Raw genomic sequence first — 21981 nt, 5'->3', positions numbered from 1 at the left:
CGGGGGAAGTGCTCTTAGGCGAGGGAAGTGTCGACAAAATGTTGTTCCCTGAGAGCAACCAAAGTTGAATACCATGAGGTTCCTAATCAACCTGATTCAAGTAGAAGTTGAAGGAACCGAGCAAAATACTGATTTAACTAGATTATCAACTTTATAATGTGATAATTTTAATTGAATTATTATTGTAATAGTTGAAATGTTATTGTGTTAAACAATATTTGATCCGTTAGTTATATATATAGAAATAAGATCAGTGGAAGGAAAACATGTTTAGATGATGAGAAAAATAAATATATTGTTCCATATAATCAAATGCTTAAATAAAAATATGTTTGTTTTGGCGGTTCTTTTTTTGCTTTAAAAAAATATAATGTTTCATATAATTGGATGGAAAATAGTAAATGAAAAAATATATATGGTAAATGATGGGAGTTTAATAAAATAAATCCAAGTGAAATAAAAAAATTAGAAATTGATAAAAGAAATGAGGAAGAAAATAATATTTGAAGATGATAAGAAATATGAAAATTTAAATATAAAATTTTGATGTATTAATAAAATTAAAAAAAATGAGTAGAGAAAAAAAAGATGTTAGTAGAAAAATAAAAGAGAAATGAAAAGAAATAGAAAAATAGAAAAGGAAATGTGTAGGAAAAATTGAGCAAAAATGAATAGAAAAAGAAAGTAAAAAAAAAAAGGTGATGGACTTGTGATCTACGGGATACATCAATGCAGAGCCGTTCACTTTTTTTTCTTTCTTTTTATTCTTTTTCCCTATTAAAATGAAAATTGGCCCCCACTAGGCCATATTCGACTATTGAAAGAAATTTGAAAGGGAAAAGAGTTTTTTGCTATACGACAATCAGTATTAGAACCAGGTTTGCATGTCAGCAATGAGGACCAATACAGGAATGGTGGACATGTCCTTCACCATCGGCATGATGCAGTTGGAGATTATTTTCACATCTAACTTGTGATGGTCTTGCGTCATACGTGCGAACATGCATGTATGAGGCTCTTCAAGTTTTTGAATGCACCACTATTGAGTCATTTTCCCCAATACAGCTCGAACTACCATTAGCACCCTTCCACAGACCTCCAACATTCTCCAACATATAATGTTGGTGTAGACTTGATGACTTTGTAGTCCATCAACACTTTCATATTGTACTGCTTGATGCTATATATATAGTCTTGCTTATTTGGGAGTCACTGTCCTCCGAACAAATCTTCCTTTTCCAAATATGCCATCAACTGGTGAGTAAGTAGTATATCTTTATACTCGGGGCACTCAAGTGCATGTGTCGCATCAGGGTTAACAATCAACATGTTGCCCCAGGGTCATTTTGTATAGTAATCCCACGACTCGGGTGCTCGACCGAAGTGGGTGTAGATTTTCACCATTCTCTGCACCTTCATCGTCAATATCATCTGGGACTTCATCTTGATCAGGGTCACTATATTCTTCACCATCATGGTGAGAATGAACATCATTATTAGACCCTTCTTCATCGTTTGTATCGGTGCCCCTCATCTCAAGATGTATCTTTAAATGATGAGCTGGAATTGGGTTATTATATGTTGTTGACCCGTGCTGTGTTTTTTTAGCCCCTATCAGTGACCCTCCATAACATGGTTGTTTTGTCCATCTGACATTGAGATCAAAGTCAAACCCGTGTTGTTGACTTAATGGAGCGACATTTTCAAGGGGCTCGTGTTCGACTAACTCGACAAACAATTGAACTGGTTCAGTGTTGCTATCCCCATTCGAGCAATAAATTCTTACCATTGTGCCCAAGTCTTCTTTGTCTACAAGTTTCATTTGCTGAAATTTTGACGGATTGATGGAAATTGGAAATTTGTAGAATAGTCTAGACATTATCCTCCCACAACATCGAGCTATTATGGAACCAATCCTTTCTTTCATTTCTTACACCCCTACATTTTTATTGAACCTTATTTTAACCTTATGGCAAGATACAACCAACTGCTCTTTCTAAAATGGCTCCGTCAAAATGAACGTAAATGAGAATTAATTTTTACGCTGCACACTCCAACTACAACAACTGTATTTTTTTTCTCCCATCTTCAACAGTTAGCAACAAATGTGACAAAACAAATACAGATAATGAACTATACCCAGGATAGGAGCTTATATAAACATACTAATTTTGGTGCCGCCATGTCAGGAGTAGGCACTAGGGATTTTTTTTTACTGAATTGGGTGTCTCCATTGAAGGAGGCGACACCAAAAAATAAATAAAAAAAATCCTACATTGGTGCTGTCACTTATAAACTTGTTATCAGAAAAATATTTTTACTGAAATTTAGTACCTTCATTGAAGGAGGCGATACTAAAAAATAATTACAAAAATTCATACATTGGTGCTGCCACTTAAAAATCTATCATCATAATTGATTTTTTTTCATTGAATTAATTATTAGGTAAAGATTGAGTATGTTTTTTGGGTGGTACTACTTTGAGAAGTGGTGACACTCAATTTCATTATAAATTTTAGGTCATTCTTCTAAATAATATGCTACTTGAGTAATTTTCATAAATTTTTAATATTATAAAGTTTATTTTCTAAAACCCCCAAAAGTAAGTAAAGATTCTCCAATTGAGATCCATTGCTAATTCAAATTAAACATTTTAGTAATTGATATGATTTAATTTGAAAATTTCTCACAAACTCTCTCTCTTATAAAATGAAAAATAGTCACGGGAAATACATGACTTTTGAAGATTCTGATTCTCTGCATCTTACATTTATTTATCTTATTATTCACAATATATTACATTTAGAGCACGTTTGGTTCGCTGTATTGGATTAGAGGTGTATTGGATTGGATTAGAGGTGTAATGGAATAGAGGTGTAATAGCAAATCAACTGTTTGGTTGAATGTAATGGAATAGAGGCGTAATAGTAAAACTGTGTTTGGTTGAATGTAATAGAGGTGTAATAGCATAATGGAGAAAACTAAAATGACCAGAATACCCTTAGCATAAATTTGTTTTGGTAAATGATTATTGTTATTGTTATTTAAATTTTAATAAGATTATTTATTATCAAAAATAAATAATTTAATCATATTTAAACATAATTATTATTTAATATATTTTAATTAAAATATATAATTTAATAAAATTCTTAATAATTAGCAGAAATTTGTTTTGGTAAATTATTTTATTTAAATTTTAATAAGATTAATATCAATAATAAATAATTTAATCATATTAAACATAATTATTATTAAATATATTTTAATTAAAATATATAATTTAATAAAATTCTTAATAATTAATATTCTTATATGAATTTACTCAAACCATAATATATGATACTGTAAAATATAAAATAACATAATTATTATTAAATATAATATAATTAAAATATATAATTTAATAAAATTCTTAATAATTAATATTCTTATATGAATTTACTCAAATCATAATATATGATTATAACTAATATGATTTAATTAAATATATGATTTAATAAAATTTAAAATTATTATAACTAATATGATTATAGTTTATGAATTTGTATAATTTAAAATAATAATTATTACATATAATTTAATAATAATATATAATTTCATAAAATTCTTGATAATAAAAATTTGCAAAAGTTGATGACAAAGGGGAAAGAGCAGGAGCTTAAGACGATAACATTACAACGTGCATGCATAAGCACACATAGCGTACATACCAACTTCAAATTAATACTATAACACGTTACAACTTGAATCTCATAAATCTGAATAGCTGTCTGCAACATCACACTGTCTTTTGGTTTCGATCACCTGGGCAAACTCACCCTTCCAGAAGTTCACTAATAAAAAATCAGCACGTTGTTCAGAAGAAAGTAAATTCTATTGTAAGCCAATCAATCTGACGTAGCAAGGGCTGATTGCAACACATCTTCCAGGTATTTTTCAGCAGCAGCATACTGCCTTTTCTTGTCCTCAATTGCTAAGGCAGCTAAAGCTTTATCCTGCACGAACAAAAATAAAATAACGGTAATACTGCGCACTTCTTTAGAGCACATTCCCTCATTGCAAGGACAAGGATATGGAAACTAGGGCCCCAAGTCCAAAACATTCTAGACAAAGATGACGACCAAAATTGAACTTTGAACATAGACCATCTGAATTAACAATGTTACCTATATTATGACTTGTCAATAAGGATGCAAGTTTTACATAACAAGCAGTGCCAAGCAGGGTACCACCAAAATGTTAAGACACGTGGAAAAAGTGCGTCTACTTATGTGTTTGATGAGATTAAATGCACATCAAATATAAATTCTGTTCATTTATTTATATCAAAACCATAAACAATCTTGAGAGAGAAATATACAAAAATACTATGTGAAGCTTCACTACAAAGATCCATAGAAACCTCATATATTTACAATTACTATTTTACTCTTGTAGCTTTACATGAAGACATGATGGGCGATGAACAGACAAGAGGATCCATTACCAAAGAGTCTGATATAGGAAATAAAGACCAAGTATAATGGAGAAGAAATTTTGATATGTATATAGAAAACATTAACACCAAAGCACAATAGTGCTCCAATGCCAACCATGATAACATGTTACCGGAGGTAGGTCCTGGTAGCTCCTCAAAGTATCTAAGATGGGTTTGGTCTTCTTCTCTAAGTCCTTCCTGTGTTCGGCCATTTCAACCAACACCCCATGATTAATTTCAGGTGTGTAGCCCACACGATTCAGTAATGCCTGTCAAACAAGATTAAGCATAAATGAAACGCAGAAAGAATTCATGCAAGCAACATATAGGTGATAATTAGATAGCCAAAATCTTGATAAATTAACAATGAGTGAGAAAACAAGAATAGCTACATCCTTGTAGCTTTATATGCAGTACTTTATTATTTAAATTCCAATATATGCAAAAGTGCAATATTCACCAAGGAAAATGATTCTTCTACTAAAATGATCTAATGATAAATTGTCCAAGACTATGAACTAGTACCTCAGCTAATGATTTTTCAGCTTTAAAACAGAATCCGTACAATAATTCTATTCCAACTCTGCCTATATATGAAGTTCTAAGTCTCCTGTTCAATCCATTTTATTTATAATTTCGAATAGTAATAAAAAGTCATTTTATACATTGAATGTCCTGTCTATATGGTTGATAAACTTTAACCCTACCACTCAAATCAAACCATACATATCCAGTTAAATTTCATCCACTTACGGCAAAGGCAGCTTCTCTTTCCACCCATTTTTGTCCCTTTTAACTGATAAATAGCATGTTCATCTCAGAAGAACCAACAGCTTAAATTTCTGTAACTAGTTTTGCATCTTAATGCATCCCTGAAAATAAAAATACAAAGGATACCCTATAGTTGTTATACTATTGCATGTACTGTCGCTCCTTTGACGCCATAACACCCAAGTTCGTCTTCCAATTTTCCATTTGAGCATCACATGGAGCCACATCATCTTCTAGTTGTGCTAATGTCCTATATGAAAATATCAATTTCTTCTCAATAACCATCAAATAGACTCAAACGAAGGGCTAAATTTAGGGTGGTAAACGTACAAATTCTTTACCTTTTCAAATAGGTTAACCTAGCTATTGCTTTTCGAGTATACTCAAGAAGAGTTTTGGACTCTTTGTGCACTTTAGCCCTCTTCTCATCTACCCCAGTCTTTCTCAAAGAAATATCACCCATTGCTACAAGAAAACTAGATCCATTTTGTTTTTCTTCCTCGTTAGGTTCCAAATATAATACATGGAAATCAACATGAATTACGGAAGTTTTCAAAATTGTAAATTGAAAGCAACCCAACTACTAAGTTCGGTGTCTCGAATATTCAACAAATTAGCAACGTTTGCCAGAACTTGCGCCGATGCAACCACATTTGACGGCAAACTCTCCTGCGCTAATCCTACGTTCTCCAATATCTCTCTAATTCGTGCAGCTATAAGAGATTTCAATTTTAGGAAGAACAAGATGAAATTGTTTGAATTTGAGAATTTCAATTCAATTTAGAAAGAAAAAAAAACAAATTAGGACCTTGAGAACGGTATTCGGCGGCTTTCTGGCGAAAATCGTTGGCAACAATGTTGGCAGCTTGAGTCTTTGCCTGCGAGACGGTAGCCAGATTGTACAAATGAGCAATGCTTCGCGGAGTGTATTCGAAATCAGGGACTTCTTTCCCGGCGTTATCGAACTGAGCCAGAATAATAAACAAAAACGGTGGGAGATGGAAGGAGAAATTTTGAGGACAGAATAGGAGAGGGTCGGGTAGGGAGGGAGGGTAAAACAGAGAGCAGGGGACGTAAGGCGGACGTAATAGGTATTACAGGGATTTGGGAAGGGATTACAAAAGCAGCAAAAAAGGGGATTAGGTCGGGATTGGTTTACGCCCGTAATGCCTATTACAGCGAACCAAACGCCGGATTAGAGGCGTCATGTAATACGCGCGTATTCGGCCTGTATTGTATTAGGTAATACACTGAACCAAACATATCCTTATTATTATTACTATTATTTTGTACTTTCTTATGTCACGGGAAACCTTGAATATGCCATGCCCCGCACGTTGGAACTATTTTAATTTTTAGGCCCAAAATATTTTTCAATATTTTCACTAATTAATTTATCATTAATATAAGGCTTTCAAAATCTATTTTTCTTTTATTTATCAGACTTTGTTTTCAAACTATGATAAAATTCAATGAAATAAATATAATAAAGTCCCACTTTTAAATATTAAAAACATATTTCAAGCAAAACTAATTATTATTTTAGACATTAATGAAATAATACCACATAGTTAATTTTTAATAATATATTATACTCATTCATATTCAATGCTTTTATTTAAACTCTATTTAATTTTAATTAAATTATTTTAAATAAATAAATATAATCACAAATTAACCTTAAAAATGATTGCTTTTACTTAACTAACATCTTAGCCATTTCTATTTGATTCCGATTAACATGATTGAATCAAAAGTAAATCTGAATGCATTGCAAAATAAAATAAAATAACTTTCAAAGCATTTAAATTGGATCGGTAGTCGTATTAATCAGGTCATTAATTCGGTTAGTTTAATCTGTTTATCCTGTTCAATTAAATAGATTATAAAAATATTTTTTTAAAAATTCAATTTAACTACTCAATTTAACTTTTGCTTGATTCAACTAAGTGATATTGATTCTCAAATGAACTAATTTAATGACTTTCTCTAAATTAATACCACAACTGATTCTCGATAAATTGATGAGAAGAGATAGAAATTGGGTGGTAAAGCAGACAGGTTGATTGAATGTAGGAATACCTGCAGAAATGACGTAGAAGGAGATGGTTCAATATCAAAATTCGTTGCCATTGCTTTTAACATGATAATAATATCTACATTTTTCCTCATAATTTCCATAAGATTGCTTTCAATGTTTGGTCCGTACCTATTCCATTGCCCATTCAGAACTTGTAAATTAAGAATCCCCCACCAACTTTTTCATCCCAATTTCAAAGACAAAACCTATCATTTATTGCTGGATTTAATTCCTAAAATAACACCCAACCAAACTGTAATCCGATTCAACGGCTGCAGCCTAATACCTGCCATCCTCCACTTGTTTCAACAAAGCAGCCACATCTACTTCCATTAGCAGCACTCAGCAGAGAATAGAAAAGAAAGGGGGTGCCACGCGGGCACACAAATCGAGTACTTCTCAATATAATAATTTGTTTCCTTTGACTAACAAATTTGGAACATAATATTAATACTCCTCAATATGTTATTATATTATTAATATAATAATAAAATTTGAAAGGTATAATGAGGGATATATGAGTGAATTTCTAAAAAATACCTTATTTTAAAAAATTGACTAAATTAAGTTAATTTTTTCCGAAAAATTACAAGACTAGGCTGAAATAATGAAAACACTTTTAACTCAAAAACATTTTTCCTAACTATCATCCCATTCAACAACTATTTAAATATATGTTGAAACCCACCCATGATGGCTTATTTATTTATTTATTTATTTTTTATATATAAACTCATCCAATTCTTTTACTTTTTCAATTCAATCTCAACTATCTCTTTCAAATTTCTCTCAATTCCCTTTTAATTTCCCACTTAATTTTTATTTCTCTCTCAACTCTCTTTTTTTATTAAAAATTTTTAAAATTATTTTTCTGTTACAATTTATTTAATGTTTTTCAAAATTAGTGATGGCAAAATCTCTAATTTGTTTGAATGACAAGCACATCTTGATTGATCAATTGCAAATGGTAATAATTTTTTATTCTATTTAGTCTAATTGAATTTAAATATTTTCTTGTTATACTGAAATTTAATATTTTGTATTTTTTTATATGTAGTCAGAAGATAGAATTTTGGAGATGTACATTTGTAATCTACCCGCTTCTCTATTGTCTTTAATCAAATCATACTTGAGAGATGTGAGAGATGCGAAATTTTTGCACATGGCCTGTATGGGTAGGGGGTGTAAATTGGATCCCGCACTTGTAAGCGCGTAGGTGAAAATGTGAAAACCTGAGATGCACACATTCGATCTTCCATGCAGCAAGTGTGCTGTCACTCTCGAGGATGTGCAGTTATAGCTTGGTTACCGGTGGATGGGCCGGTAGTGATTGAGTTAGTTGTCGTAGCTGATTGGAGAGAGGTATGCGAGCAACTTTTAGATAGGGTTCCAAAAGCGATTTATGAAGCCCGAATAGATATAAATTGGTTGAAAAGGAAATTTTGTGGGTTCGATGCGGAATCAAGTAAAGTCCAAAGAGAATAACACATTTGGGCGTATATCCTTATGATCATCGTGGGTCTCCTAATATTCGATAAATAACGAAATCTTGTCTATTTAAGGTGACTGTTAAAACTCGTAGACTTTAGAGAAGTGGACAAACTCAGTTGGGGGTCAGCTGTGTTGGCGACGTTGTACCGGGATATGTGTTAGGCAACGGAACCATATAAAATTAAAATCGATAGTTGCACGCTACTATTACAATCATGGCGTGGTACCAACTTCCATTTTTACGTTCTCGAGCAGACTACCCTTACACATTCCTTCTCGTAACAAGGTAAAATTCATTAGATAATATATTTACGATAATAAAATTATTTAAATTTTAAATTATTATGTTAACATATTATTTTAGTAAGTGGAACCATATGCTGAGTTACGTGGGACTACCAAAGGAGCTTCAAGATATACGACTTCTATTAGATCAACTATTAGAAGTGGATGTATGTGTTTTTTAAATTTGAATTATATAATATTAACGTAGTTGATTTAAAAATTAATAGTATATGTAAGACCCAAATTTTGCCTGGGGCTCAATAAAATCACAGCACAAATACCAAAATTCAACTAAAACCCAAAATACCCCAAGCCCAAATACAACCCAAAATAATAAATAAAAAAATAAAAAAATGAAGAAAAAGAAAAAAACCTAACCTCTTCACCCTATGTGCCGCCCTAAGCGCCGCCTTAATCCTCTTTTGTCTACCACTTGTAAAAAGAAAAGATAGTAAATAATAAAAAAAATGTTGTAACAAGGCTATAAAAGCCATCATAAAACCAAATGTAAAGGAGAAGGAGGGATAAAAAAAACATTGTATTTTCAGATAGAGATCAAAAATCCAAAGCAAAAAAAGGTTGATTTTAATTTCTTGTATTCCCTTTGTTCATTTTTCATTTTTGTTATTTTATTTCATTTTCTTTATTTTATATATATACATAATTTAATTAAATTACTTATTTGAATTCCCTTGCAAACATGTTTATATTTTTCCCTTTAAATCTATTTATGTATACCATTTATTTCCCAATTTTAAATTATACTTTGTTTATTTCAAACACTTGCCTATATTACTATTTTTTTTATATACAATGTTTATATTAAGTTTTATGCTTTATGTATCTTGTTAATTGTTAGTAAGTAAATCTTGTTTCAAATTATTTTGTATAATTATTAATTTATATTATATAGTATGTCATTCTTATATTCTTTTGTATATTCTTACATGGTTGCATTTATATAATTCATCTATGTTACAACTTGTTAATATGTACATTATTCGTTTTAAAATTTTATATAGGTACACATTACTATTGCTATGCACATAATATATATTATATACATATATACATTTTTTGAATCTTGATTTTTAAATTATTTTGCATAACACTAACTTTAAATTTCCTCTTATAATACTTATTTTGAAGCTCATTTATATGTTAAACTTTTTATACTTTATGTATTATTTATTTTTATTTTTTATTTATTTTACGATCTATTGTAAATTTTTTGCATGTATTATCTGTTTATGTGTATATATATATATAATTTAGCTACTTTTAAATTGTTCATTCCAAGTTTATTTGTTTTAACATTTTTTATTACCTTTTAAAATATTTTCTTAAATAGATTTTTATTTAACCATTAGTTAGAAACGTTAAATAGTGTATGTGGTAAGATTATTATCATTGGGCATGTTTCAATTTTCGTGTTTGTACTTTTCAAAAAATTGTATAATATATTATTGATATATGTTTTCCATATTTGTTACTTTATTTTGCATCCCCATGTGTTATATTATGATTGAGATTGCCAACCTATTTGCTTGAAATCAACCTATTTGCCTGAAATTATTCATTTCATTTTCTTTGCTTCAAATGAATCGAATAAATACGTTGCAAGTTTGTTTCCATAATCACTCCCTTTAAAAAAAATAAAATTTCAAAGCGAGGTAATATTTCGTGTTTGGTAATTCGAGAAATTGTGCCCTAACTTGTTGGGTTTCGATTTTCTGTTTGACCAAATAAATATTCTCTCGAGATTTCGTCCATGTTTTTTTCAAATTAAAAATAAGGCAATATTTCGAATTTAGGAAATTCAAGAAAATAGTACCCTAACTTACTAGGTTTCAATTTTTTTAACCTAAATAACTAAATATCCTTTTGAAATTTCAAAAGCATGAGTTTTGGAAATTATAAAATGATATTGTATCGAGGATTTGAAATGTTGTGTCCTATCGTGCTGGGTTGCGCATTTTCATTTGTTCAAAACAATCGAAGATCCCTTTGGAATTTCACTCACGTTTTCTAAAAACTCTTTAAAATGAAAGAAATGTTCGATGTTTGGCAATTCAGGGAATAGTGTCCTATCGTGTTGGGTTGCAATCTCCCGTTTGTTCAAAATAATCGAATGTCTCTTCGGAATTTCACTCATATCTTCCAAGGTGAGGCAATGGTCAATATTTGGAAATTCGAGGAATCGTAGCCTACTGAGCTGGGTATCGATTTTTCGTTGGACCAAATAGTTGGGCATCCTTTTGTTATTTTCGAATTATAAATTTTCGAACGTCGAAACAAGAAGATTTTTGGCAAATGACTCGGGTTATTCAAATGTTATTAACAAGAACCATATTTCAAAAACATTTTTAATTTTAGACAAAAGGACAATATTTAATCGATTTGGTACCAATTTTGGGCGTAATGAGGGTGCTAATCCTTCCTCATACGTAACCGACTCCCCAGCCTATTTTCTCATATTTCTGTAGACCAAAATCATTGTTTTAGTAAACCAAAATGTTTTATTAAAACAACCCAAATTTCTAGGTGATCCGATCACACCTAAACAAGAAAAGATTGGTGGCGACTCCATTTTCACTTTCCAAAAAGTCAATCCATTATTTTAAAAAAAAATGAAAAAAATGGTTTCAACAGTATATATAGAACTACAATTTTTATTATTTTAATATAGTTTAAATGGATGCCATACTCCAATTTGAAAATTCAAGAACGTATCACATCTTAATTCTTGGTGAATCCTAACATCTGATACGTGAAAGTGTCATTGGTAGTGTACACTACGGTGGAGATGTACGAGTCAGATAGAGTAATACGATAGGTCAGGTTTAGGCAAACGATTCCACTGGCACCCCAAGACATTGAAGATTTACACCATATCAACTTGCGGGGAAGAATGGATGAGCATTGGCCTATATTCCACGCGAAATATATCAACCTTTGGAATAATGGGTACGAGTTTTTACCTACACGAGAGGTTATTATCGCTTTAGAGTTAGCCAGCGATCTGGAATACATGCTATGGTTTAGACACCATGGCAAGCCATATTTATTTAAGGAAGAGGCGGGGGGTAGAAAATGTTATACGAGGAGGTCACGACGGACGCCTAGGCATTTAAGGTTTAGAGTAGTTACCGAAGCGGGTCCATCTTCTACACTTACACAAGAACTGACACCAATGGCTGCACCGGCCCCCGGTCAATTTGGCTTGACTTATTCTAATGCTTGCACTAACCCTGTCATTTTTACACAAGCACCATATCTTGCACCACATTTTTCTAATTCTACATTGATGTTAGATTTTTTTTTTGGACATCCGTCCTTGACATATTACATGCTGATGACATCTACGTTTCAAACGACGACGATTCCAATGACGATGTATAGGTCATCTATGTTTGGGGCATCGAATAGAAGTCCGATCGTTCTACCATCGGTGTATAGGACATAATATAGTTACGAGCCTATGCTGATGGTGTCGCGAACACCTCCAGGATCATTGTTCTACCAAGTTGGACCATCTTCATAACCACTTATTCCTAGAATAGAGGATACACTATGACAACTAAGGAGCACTCCATAATCAACCACAGATGAAGGTGAAAAAGATAAGAGGTAGAGACCACAACCTGTACTTGAGTGTAGACGTAACGAAGAAGGTGGGGAGGCCGATACACAGCTTAAACTAAGAACTTTGCATATAACCTAAGAATTGGTAATCCACTGGTAATATGCATCTGCACCATCACCTCCAACCTCCTTGCGCCTCTAATATCGAAAGCGTCATATCTAACGGGGTGACCGAAGCACAAAATTAATACTTAAGTGACGATACTCTTATCTGGTTTGATTCGACAATTTTTTTGCCTAATTCTTCTACGCAGATCTGATAATTGTATGTTTGGGTTAAAAGTCAAATGTGTTGTGTTCCTTGATAAAAAAAAAAGAGAGACCTCATTCTCAATGTCACGCACTTCACGTAATAAGCAATAACATTAATTTGTCCACTCATTTTCAACAAAATAACATGTTTTATGTCGAAACCATTTTTATTTTGAAAAATGGGGATCGACTTTTAAACGAGGTATGGAGTCGCCACCAATCCTTTTTGTTTAGGTGTGATCGGGTCACCTTGTAATCGATTATTTTAATAAAGCATTTTGGTTTATTAAAATAACGTTTTTGGTCTATGAAAACTAGGAAACGGATTCAGGAGTCTGTTACGCGCGATGAAGGATTAGCACCCTTGCAACGCCCAAAATTGGTACCGTATTGATCAATTAACGTCCTAATGTTGAAAAGTTGAAAAGATTTTAAAACACGATCCCTTTAAAAATGTTTAGATATCCTAAATTGAATATTGAGATTTTTTCGTTCAGAAGGAATAAAATATCATATCCAGCACGGTAGGTCACAACGTTTCCAAACCTTGATACCAAATCATCTCATGATTTCCAAAACTCGTGCATTTGAAATTTTAAAAGGATATTTGGCTCTTTGGCCAAACGGTAAATCGAAACCTAGCACGATTGGGCACGATTTATCGAATTTCCAAATACGAAATATTGCCTCATTTTAATTTAAGAAAACATGGATGAAATTTCAAAAGGATATTCTGTATTTTAGTCAAATGAAAAATCGAAACCCAGCACGATTGGGCACGATCTCTCAAACTTCTAGATACGGAATATTGCCTCATTTTAAGAGGTTTTTTTTTAAATGAAGGTGATTATAAAAGCGGTGAAATACATTTATTCGGTTTATATAAAAAAATGAATTGAACAATTTAAGATGACAAAGTAAGCAAGCTCGATCATAAATCAATACACAGAAATCCAAAAGCAAAGTAACTAATATGGAATATGTACATAGTTAATATATTACACCATTTATCAACGATATTACAAAGGTGCATATATGTAAATTAAAACACACAAAAACAAACAATAAACAAACGAACAATACATAAAATAAACTATATGTATGTAGACAAACAATACATGCAAAACTTTAAAATTAATTATAAAATAAATAAAAATAAGTAATGCATAAAATATAAAATATTGATCTATCTAAATTAATAATATACATATAATGAAAAACTTATTATAAATATATGTACAGAAATAATAATATAAAACTTTTGAAATAAACAAAAATACATCATAAAATAACTTTAAAAGGCATAAATTATATATAAATTTAAAAGGAAATGTATAATCACAAATAGATTTAAAAGAAAATACATAAAATAATATAAAATTAACAATATATATAAAAATAATAATGTACAACAATTCAAAGCTGATGATATAGTAAACATTTACATATATATAAGTGTAAGAAATAATTTTGTAACGAAACATTATAAATGATATACAAAACATTATATATATATACAAATAAATAATATACACAAAATACAAATAGCTTAATATAAATAATATATACACAAATAATAATATAATATTTAAAAAATGTTCATAAAAGAGAAAATAAATAAAATATAATAAAACAGAATGAAAATATACAAAAGAAAATAACAACAAGAAAAAATTAAAATAAGGTGGAATCAATTAACAAAATGTTAAAATAATATGAAAAGGGGGAAGAATGAATGAATTATAAATAATATAAAAACATGAATTTTAAAAGAATTCAATGGAAATAAAAACAAAATTAAGGGGATAATTTGTAAACAAATAGAATTCCTAAAGCTTGACAAGGACTAGAATGAAATGTGCCCAAATAAATAGGGATTTAAAATACAAATATTCCAACTCACAAAAGGCAGTATTTAAATGAGGAGCAAATTAAAACGATGAGCAAATCCTTTGAAATAAAAACCGTTATTCAATCGTTGTTTTTTGTGTTCGTATTCAGCATCTCCTCTTATTTTATCCAAAAAAAAAAGCCCTCCTTTACAATAGTTTTGAATGGCTTTTATAGCCAAATTTTACAATTGATTGCCTCCTTCCATGATGGCAAGTGGGGTAATGGAGTTAGTGGGGTGGTTTACTGGGATGATGGAGTTAGTGGTAGATTTAGTAGGGTGCTAATTGGATGGTTGGTGTTCTGGGCTCTGCTTGTTGGGCCTGGGAAAAATTTGGGCTCTACAGTTGCCCCACTTTACTCATTGTCGTGTAACGGGAACGGGGCAAAGACTTTAAAAGAGCCAATTTTGCCTGGTCTTCCTGAGTCTTGATTTCTTGATGCTTCATTTCTTCAGGTAGCTTCACTTTAATCCACTACGTCTTCAGAGGTATAGGAATTTTCGTTTCAATCTACTCCACTACTGCTTAGGGAGATAAGATCTGTAATTTTCAGCCTGTTTCCCTACTGCTTAGGGGGGTAAGGCTTACTGTCTTTGATCTGCTCCACTACTGCTTAGGCAGATAAGATCTGTAATCTTCTGCCTGTTACCCTACTGCTTAGGGGTTAAGGCTCACCATCTTCGATCTGCTTCACTAGTGCTTAAGGGAGATCTGTATTTCCCAGCCTGTTACCCTACTGCTTAGGGGGTTAAGGCTTGCTATCTTCGATCTGCTCCACTACTGTTTAGGGGAAATCTGTATTTTTCAGCCTGTTACCCTACTGCGTAGGGGGTTAAGGCTTACTGTCTTCGATCTGCTCTACTATTGTTTAGCGAAGATCTGTATTTCCCAACCTGCTACCCTACTACTTAGGAGGTTAAGGCTTGCTATCTTCGATCTGCTCCACTACTTTTTAGGGGAGATCTGTATTTTCCAGCCTATTACCCTACTGCTTAGGGGGTTAAGGCTCATACCTTTAACCTGCTATTTTGCTACCTCAGATAGATAAGGCCCGCGGCTAAAATCTGCTCCATAGCCGAGACATGGAGATAAGACTTGCCATTTCTGATCTGCTTCATAGCCGATACATGGAGATAAGATCTGTAATTTTTAGCCTGTTACCCTACTACTTAGGGGTTAAGGCCCGTATCTTCAACCTGCTCTCTTGCTACCTTAGAGAGATAATGCCAGTGGCTAAAATCTGCTCCATAGCCGATACATGAAGATAAGACTCTCCATTTTTTATCTACTCCATAGCCGATACATGGAGATAAGATCTGTAATTTTCAGCCTATTACCCTATTGCTTAGGGGGTTAAGGCTCGTATCTTCAACCTACTCTCTTGCTACCTCAGAGAGATAAGGTCGTTGGCTAAAATCTGCTCCATAGCAGATACATGGAGATAAGATTCGCCATTTCTGATCTGCTTCATAGCCGATACATGGAGATAAGATCTGTAATTTTTCAGTCTGCTTCCTGCAACTTCAGGAAGATAAGACTTGTATCTTCAACCTGCTCTCTTGCTACCTCAAAGAGATAAGGTTGGTGGCTAAAATCTGCTCCATAGCCGATACATGGAGATAAGACTCGCCATTTTTTATCTGCTCCATAGCCGATACATGGAGATAAGATCTGTAATTTTCAGTCTGCTTCCTACAATTTCAGGAAAATAAGACTTGTATCTTTAACCTGCTCTCTTGCTACCTCAGAGAGATAAGGTTAGTGGCTAAAATTTGCTCCATAGCCTATACATGGAGATAAGACTCGCCATTTTCGATCTGCTCTATAGCCGATACATGGAGATAAGATCTGTAATTTTCAGTCTGCTTCCTGCAACTTCAGGAGGATAACACCAGTGGCTAAAATTTGTTCCATACCCGATACATGGAGATAAGACTCGCCATTTCTGATCTGCTTCATAGCTGATACATGGAGATAAGATCTATAATTTGAAGCCTGTTACCCTACTGCTTAGGGAGTTAAGGTTCGCAACTCTACCGATACACTGCACTGTCCTTTGAGGAACATAATCTGTAAAATCGGTTTCATGTATATATGCTTATGCCAAACATTTAGGATGCTATGATCAAAATGAATCAAATGCTCCTAGCTAGATGTGATACTTATGCCAAATAATTAGGATGCTATGATCAAAATGAATCAAATGCTCTTAACTAGATGTACTATGAATGACATTGGTATGAATGTAAAATGTCATGAGAAATGCCCCTTTTTTTATGCTTAAAGTGTCATCACTCATTATTCATCAGGGTCTTATCACTGACGTATTAATTTTCATCTTGTTTGGCTGGTATTCTTGACAAAAAACCCAAAGAAACAATCCTAGATGTGATACTTATGCCAAATAATTAGGATGCTATGATCAAAATGAATCAAATGCTCTTAACTAGATGTACTATGAATGACATTGGTATGAATGTAAAATGTCATGAGAAATGCCCATTTTTTATGCTTAAAGTGTCATCACTCATTATTCATCAGGGTCTTATCACTGACGTATTAATTGTCATCTTGTTTGGCTGGTATTCTTGACAAAAGCCCAAAGAAACAATCCTATTCTGCTCAGCAAGCTTGCCCCAATGTAGTTTCAAAGTCCCTTCCACTGTACCTTCTGGGACATAAAGTTTGTACTTCCCACTGCAACTTCAAAGGAATAACATTTGGTTTCTTCTATCAATCCTGTTGCAACTCAGAGATATAGGATTCGTACCATCTTCTTCAATCAAATGATCTATTACACCCCTCTCTGAGTAATTTAACCATATGCGTATGCAGTATATCAATTTTCTTTTTTGAGCTGATCCCATTTAATGCTTGGGTGAACATTGTTCGTCATTCGTCGAGGTTGTATCACCGATGCCACATCTTGTATCTGATACTTTTGATAAAAAATCTAAAGAGATAGTGACAATTTAGACTCCTCTTTCCAACCCTTAAGTTTGGTAAGTTCTAAATAATAGTCTTGTTTCAGGTTCTTATATTATTTAGAAGCTTCCAGAGTAATATGCAGAACCTCTTTTGTGAAGGTATTATTAGTCCACTAATCATTATTTCAATGCAAAAATGCTTAAAAAAGGATCATAACAATAGACCAGAAGGAAATTAGGAGCATAGCTCAAAGTAAGTAAGCAAATGTAACTTTAAGAAGGAAATTTATTGGAGTGTATCTTAAAAAGAATAAGATAATCAAAGATATTAAATCCAAAAGCTGGTGAAATAAAAAATTAGGTGCCCCAGATATCGCAGCCTAAACTTCTCTGTACGAACTTCTTGAGGGCCATTTTGAGCTTGACATGTGTTTAGGAGATCTATAGTACTTTGTCGATGCCCCAAGACATAACGTATTTCCTATTCGTTGATTCCAACATAGCAAGACTACCATATGTCTCATCTTAGGTCGAAATTTGAATTGTCCTTTTCGGGTTTTCAATTCAAAACCCATTTGGTCTCAAGGTGCCCTTTTGCGGGTTTTTGCCTTGGCCTCTTCTTTTTCTTTTCCTTTTATTTTTTGTGTTTTTTTAAACCATTAACTATGACTGAATCTGAGTTCACCGGATTGGGCAGATCCTTGCCATCCATTTCGGTCAATATCATTGCTCCTCCAGAATAGGCATTCTTTACTACTTAAAGTCCCTCTCAATTTGGCATATTTCTTCCTTTGAAATCCTTCTATATAGGAATGGTCATCTACAATATCAAGTTCCCCTCGTGGAATTCTTTAGGATAAACCTCTCTGTCATAAGCCCGCATCATCTGACTGTGGCAGACATCTTTTAAATTTGACTGAACATATCGGGATTGGATTCATTCTACCTTATCTCATTTTAATTCTGACAAGACTCGGAGAAAAGGAATCTTATTTTCAAAACCATTTTTATCCCATAAACCAATTAGCAATGTGTTGCCCCAGTGAAGATCCTAGTTAACATTCAATAAGCATAGAGGGTAAATGGTAACTTCTTTATGTCAATCTTTACAAGTTTCGGTTACCTTCTACAATCTCTTTTTGTTGTTTTTGTTTTTTCTTTTTGGCCGCATTTGCTGTATTAGGATATGACGTCTGATCTTTGAACAAAATGTAAACTTTTGACATTGTGTAATTGTATTAGACATGATCTTTTCTGACATTGCTTGTCGGCACCCCTTTTTTTAAAATTTGACGACTACCGACCTTATAAAATTGGCATATGAAGCGACCCTCACCCTCTTCATGAAGTCATCGAATACCACCAAGATAAATCGATGTATATTAGACGAGAATGACCTGATAACATCCATGCCCCACATATAGAAAATCTATGAAGAAATGGAGATGGTACATAAGTCCTGTCTTCCTCTATTAGGCATTTACGGTGTAACTAATACAATCCCCTTCTATGGTGGATCAGTAGCATCCAAACCTCATGATTAACCTGGCTAACATAAAATCATTAGCATGTGTCCTTCTGACACCCGTACGAACCTTTTAGCATCCATAGGTCTTAGTAGCCCAGGCATATCTTGATACGATCATGCGAAAACATCTTTGAATTCTTCAAATAACTCAATGATGTCTCGCTTTAATTTGTAGTGATACTAGTTTCGATCTTTGCTCTTTCTCTTTTCTTAGGCTCGCAATGTCCACTAACCCTTTGTAGAGTAGGATTTATTTTTCATCTTGTTCTACTACCAGGACATAGGCTACAATCTCTGTCATCTTCAAAATACTGAGATCCGCTTAAACACATATCTAACCCCAAAAGGGAGTCAGTTACAGCGTTGCTCCTATCGTTGATATCGGGGGACCTATTGTAGGTACAAAGGCACACTTCCAAAGAATAAATGATTCTAAGGATGATTATTTGTATGGTATAATCATGAATGAAGCATATTTAAAAGACAGTCAAAAGAATATATTAAGAATGAAAGAATTTTTATTCAAAGAGATGCATTTGATTGAAATAAAGATTTTGAACACAAGTCTATTTCACAAAAGGATTCTTGTTGCCCCTAGGCTTAAAGCAACAAACGCGTTTTGAACATTACTCTAGATCAGCTCTAAAAATACAGGGATCTCTTCCACAGTCCCATTATTCAAAACATTCCCAAGTACATAAGGGTTTGGAAATTTCCATTTCCTAGTTCCCTCTTCAAATATATCATTAAGATTCCCCAATATGTCATTCGGATAGATAGCTAGTGGTTACAACCCTCGGCTGGCCTACATTGACCAATTTGGAAGGCATGCTCACGATGTTCACTTCATTTTTATTTCTCTTTTGGGTTGACTTTTTGGCACTTTCTCCCGCATCTATCTTCCTACTCCTTATTACGTTTTCAATCAATTCACCAGGCATTATCATATTTGAAAAGCTCAGAGTAGTGCTTCCCAACATATGGTTAATGAACGAGGCTTTCAGAGTATTGATGAAAAGCATAATAGTCTCTTTTTCTAAGAGAGGTGGCTGAACTTGCATGGCAAATTTCCTCCACCTTTGTGCGTATTGTCGAAAACTCTCATTCGGTTTCTTTTCCATGCTCTGTAAAGTAATCCTATCAAGAGTCATAACCGTCACATGACTATACTGTTTCATAAAAGCTTGTACTAGATCTTTCCATGAATTGATCTGGGTACGGCTCAATTGGTTGTACCATTTAGATGTTGCCCCAACCAGACTTTCTTGGAAACAGTGAATCAATAACTGGTCATTATTGACATACCCAGTCATTCGTCTGCAAAACATGGTGATGTGAGCTTCGGGACTGCTAGTCCCGTTATACTTTTCAAATTCAGGCATCTTGAACTTGTAAGGAAGTATTAAGTCTGGAACCAAGCTCAGGTCATTAGCGTTAATTCTATGATAATCATCAGCATTTTTTATTGCCTTGAATTTTTCCTCCAACCACCTATATCGATCCTCGAGTTGTTTTGGCAGTTTCATCTTTTTTTTTCCATTTCGTTCGAATCAAGAACTACAGGGGTAGTTGGATTACCCTACGGATTGGAGTCTGAGCCTATCAGATAATTCACTGGTGCTGAGGTACTGGCCTGACTTTGCTGAGTTTTGATAATTGGTACACCTTGCAGACATGCCTGTGCATTTGTCGGAGTGAAACCCGGAGGATAGAGAGACTCCTTATTGTCCACCCCAGCATTGATCATGGAGCTTTCCCTCTTTTCTATCCCCTTAGTCAGCAATTGGGACAACTAGTTCATCATATTCTTTTGAGACTTTAGCACTTGGTCTCTCATATCTTACCGTATCTTCATCAGTTGCTCTTGCATTTGTATTTGTAACTGGTCATGCATCTCTCTTTGAAGTTTTTTAAGTCTTTCCAATCTTTGGTCCATATCTTTTGCCTTAGCACGGGTACCGTAGCGATGCTTGGTTGGTAAGTTTTTAACGGTTTCCAGATTAACTGAAATGATTTCAATTAATTAGGGTCCTTTTGTGAAAATCTAATGTAAATGATACAATGATGCAATGCAATGCAATGCAAATGCATGAAATGAATGCAAAAAGAAAGAAATGCGTTGATTCTGAATTCAATTTTATTAGAACAACTTTTTTAGAAAACAAAGTCCTTTACATCAAACGGATTATATAAGCGGCTTTGTCCTCATATTCCTAGGCGAGAACACCGATCCTTTCGTAAAAGTCAAATCTCGCATGCTTCCAATAAATACTTCCATTAGCTACTTTTGCTTGATCTAGGCCACAATTTATTATCCTTGCGATGTTGATTAGATCCTTTAAGAAAGTTGAGACGTGACGTCTTTCGAATAATCTTTATTGGCTTGGGTCCTCGGGCAATAAAACAAAATCTTGTTTTCCTTCGTGAACTATCAGTCTTTTTCGTTGTGTTTATTTAGACTATATTTAGACAACCGTATTATAATCCACTTTATCAAGAAATCCGTTCTCCCATGACAAGTTGTTCTATTTAACAATCAAATATAAATCAACACCTCCTTTCTATGATGATGTAATGCAATACAGTCATAAACAAAACAAAACACGTTAGCACAGGAGAACGAGCACCTA

General features: G+C 33.2%; 1 protein-coding gene across 1 annotated transcript; it reads right to left on the bottom strand.

The window, feature by feature from the left end:
- Positions 1-3637: 3637 nt before the first annotated feature.
- Positions 3638-5727, bottom strand: LOC121210851 (AUGMIN subunit 1). The gene is made up of 4 exons (XM_041082610.1): positions 5593-5727; positions 5234-5501; positions 4612-4749; positions 3638-3998 (listed from the first exon to the last, which is right to left on the bottom strand). The coding sequence occupies exons 3-4, from the start codon at positions 4690-4692 to the stop codon at positions 3891-3893; spliced, it is 189 nt and encodes a 62-aa protein (XP_040938544.1). The 5' UTR covers positions 4693-4749; positions 5234-5501; positions 5593-5727; the 3' UTR covers positions 3638-3890.
- Positions 5728-21981: the final 16254 nt, after the last annotated feature.

The sequence above is a fragment of the Gossypium hirsutum genome, chromosome A12 (genome assembly GCF_007990345.1).
Source record: "Gossypium hirsutum isolate 1008001.06 chromosome A12, Gossypium_hirsutum_v2.1, whole genome shotgun sequence".
Taxonomy (NCBI): Eukaryota; Viridiplantae; Streptophyta; class Magnoliopsida; order Malvales; family Malvaceae; genus Gossypium; species Gossypium hirsutum.
This window is presented reverse-complemented; position numbering and strand designations above follow the sequence as displayed.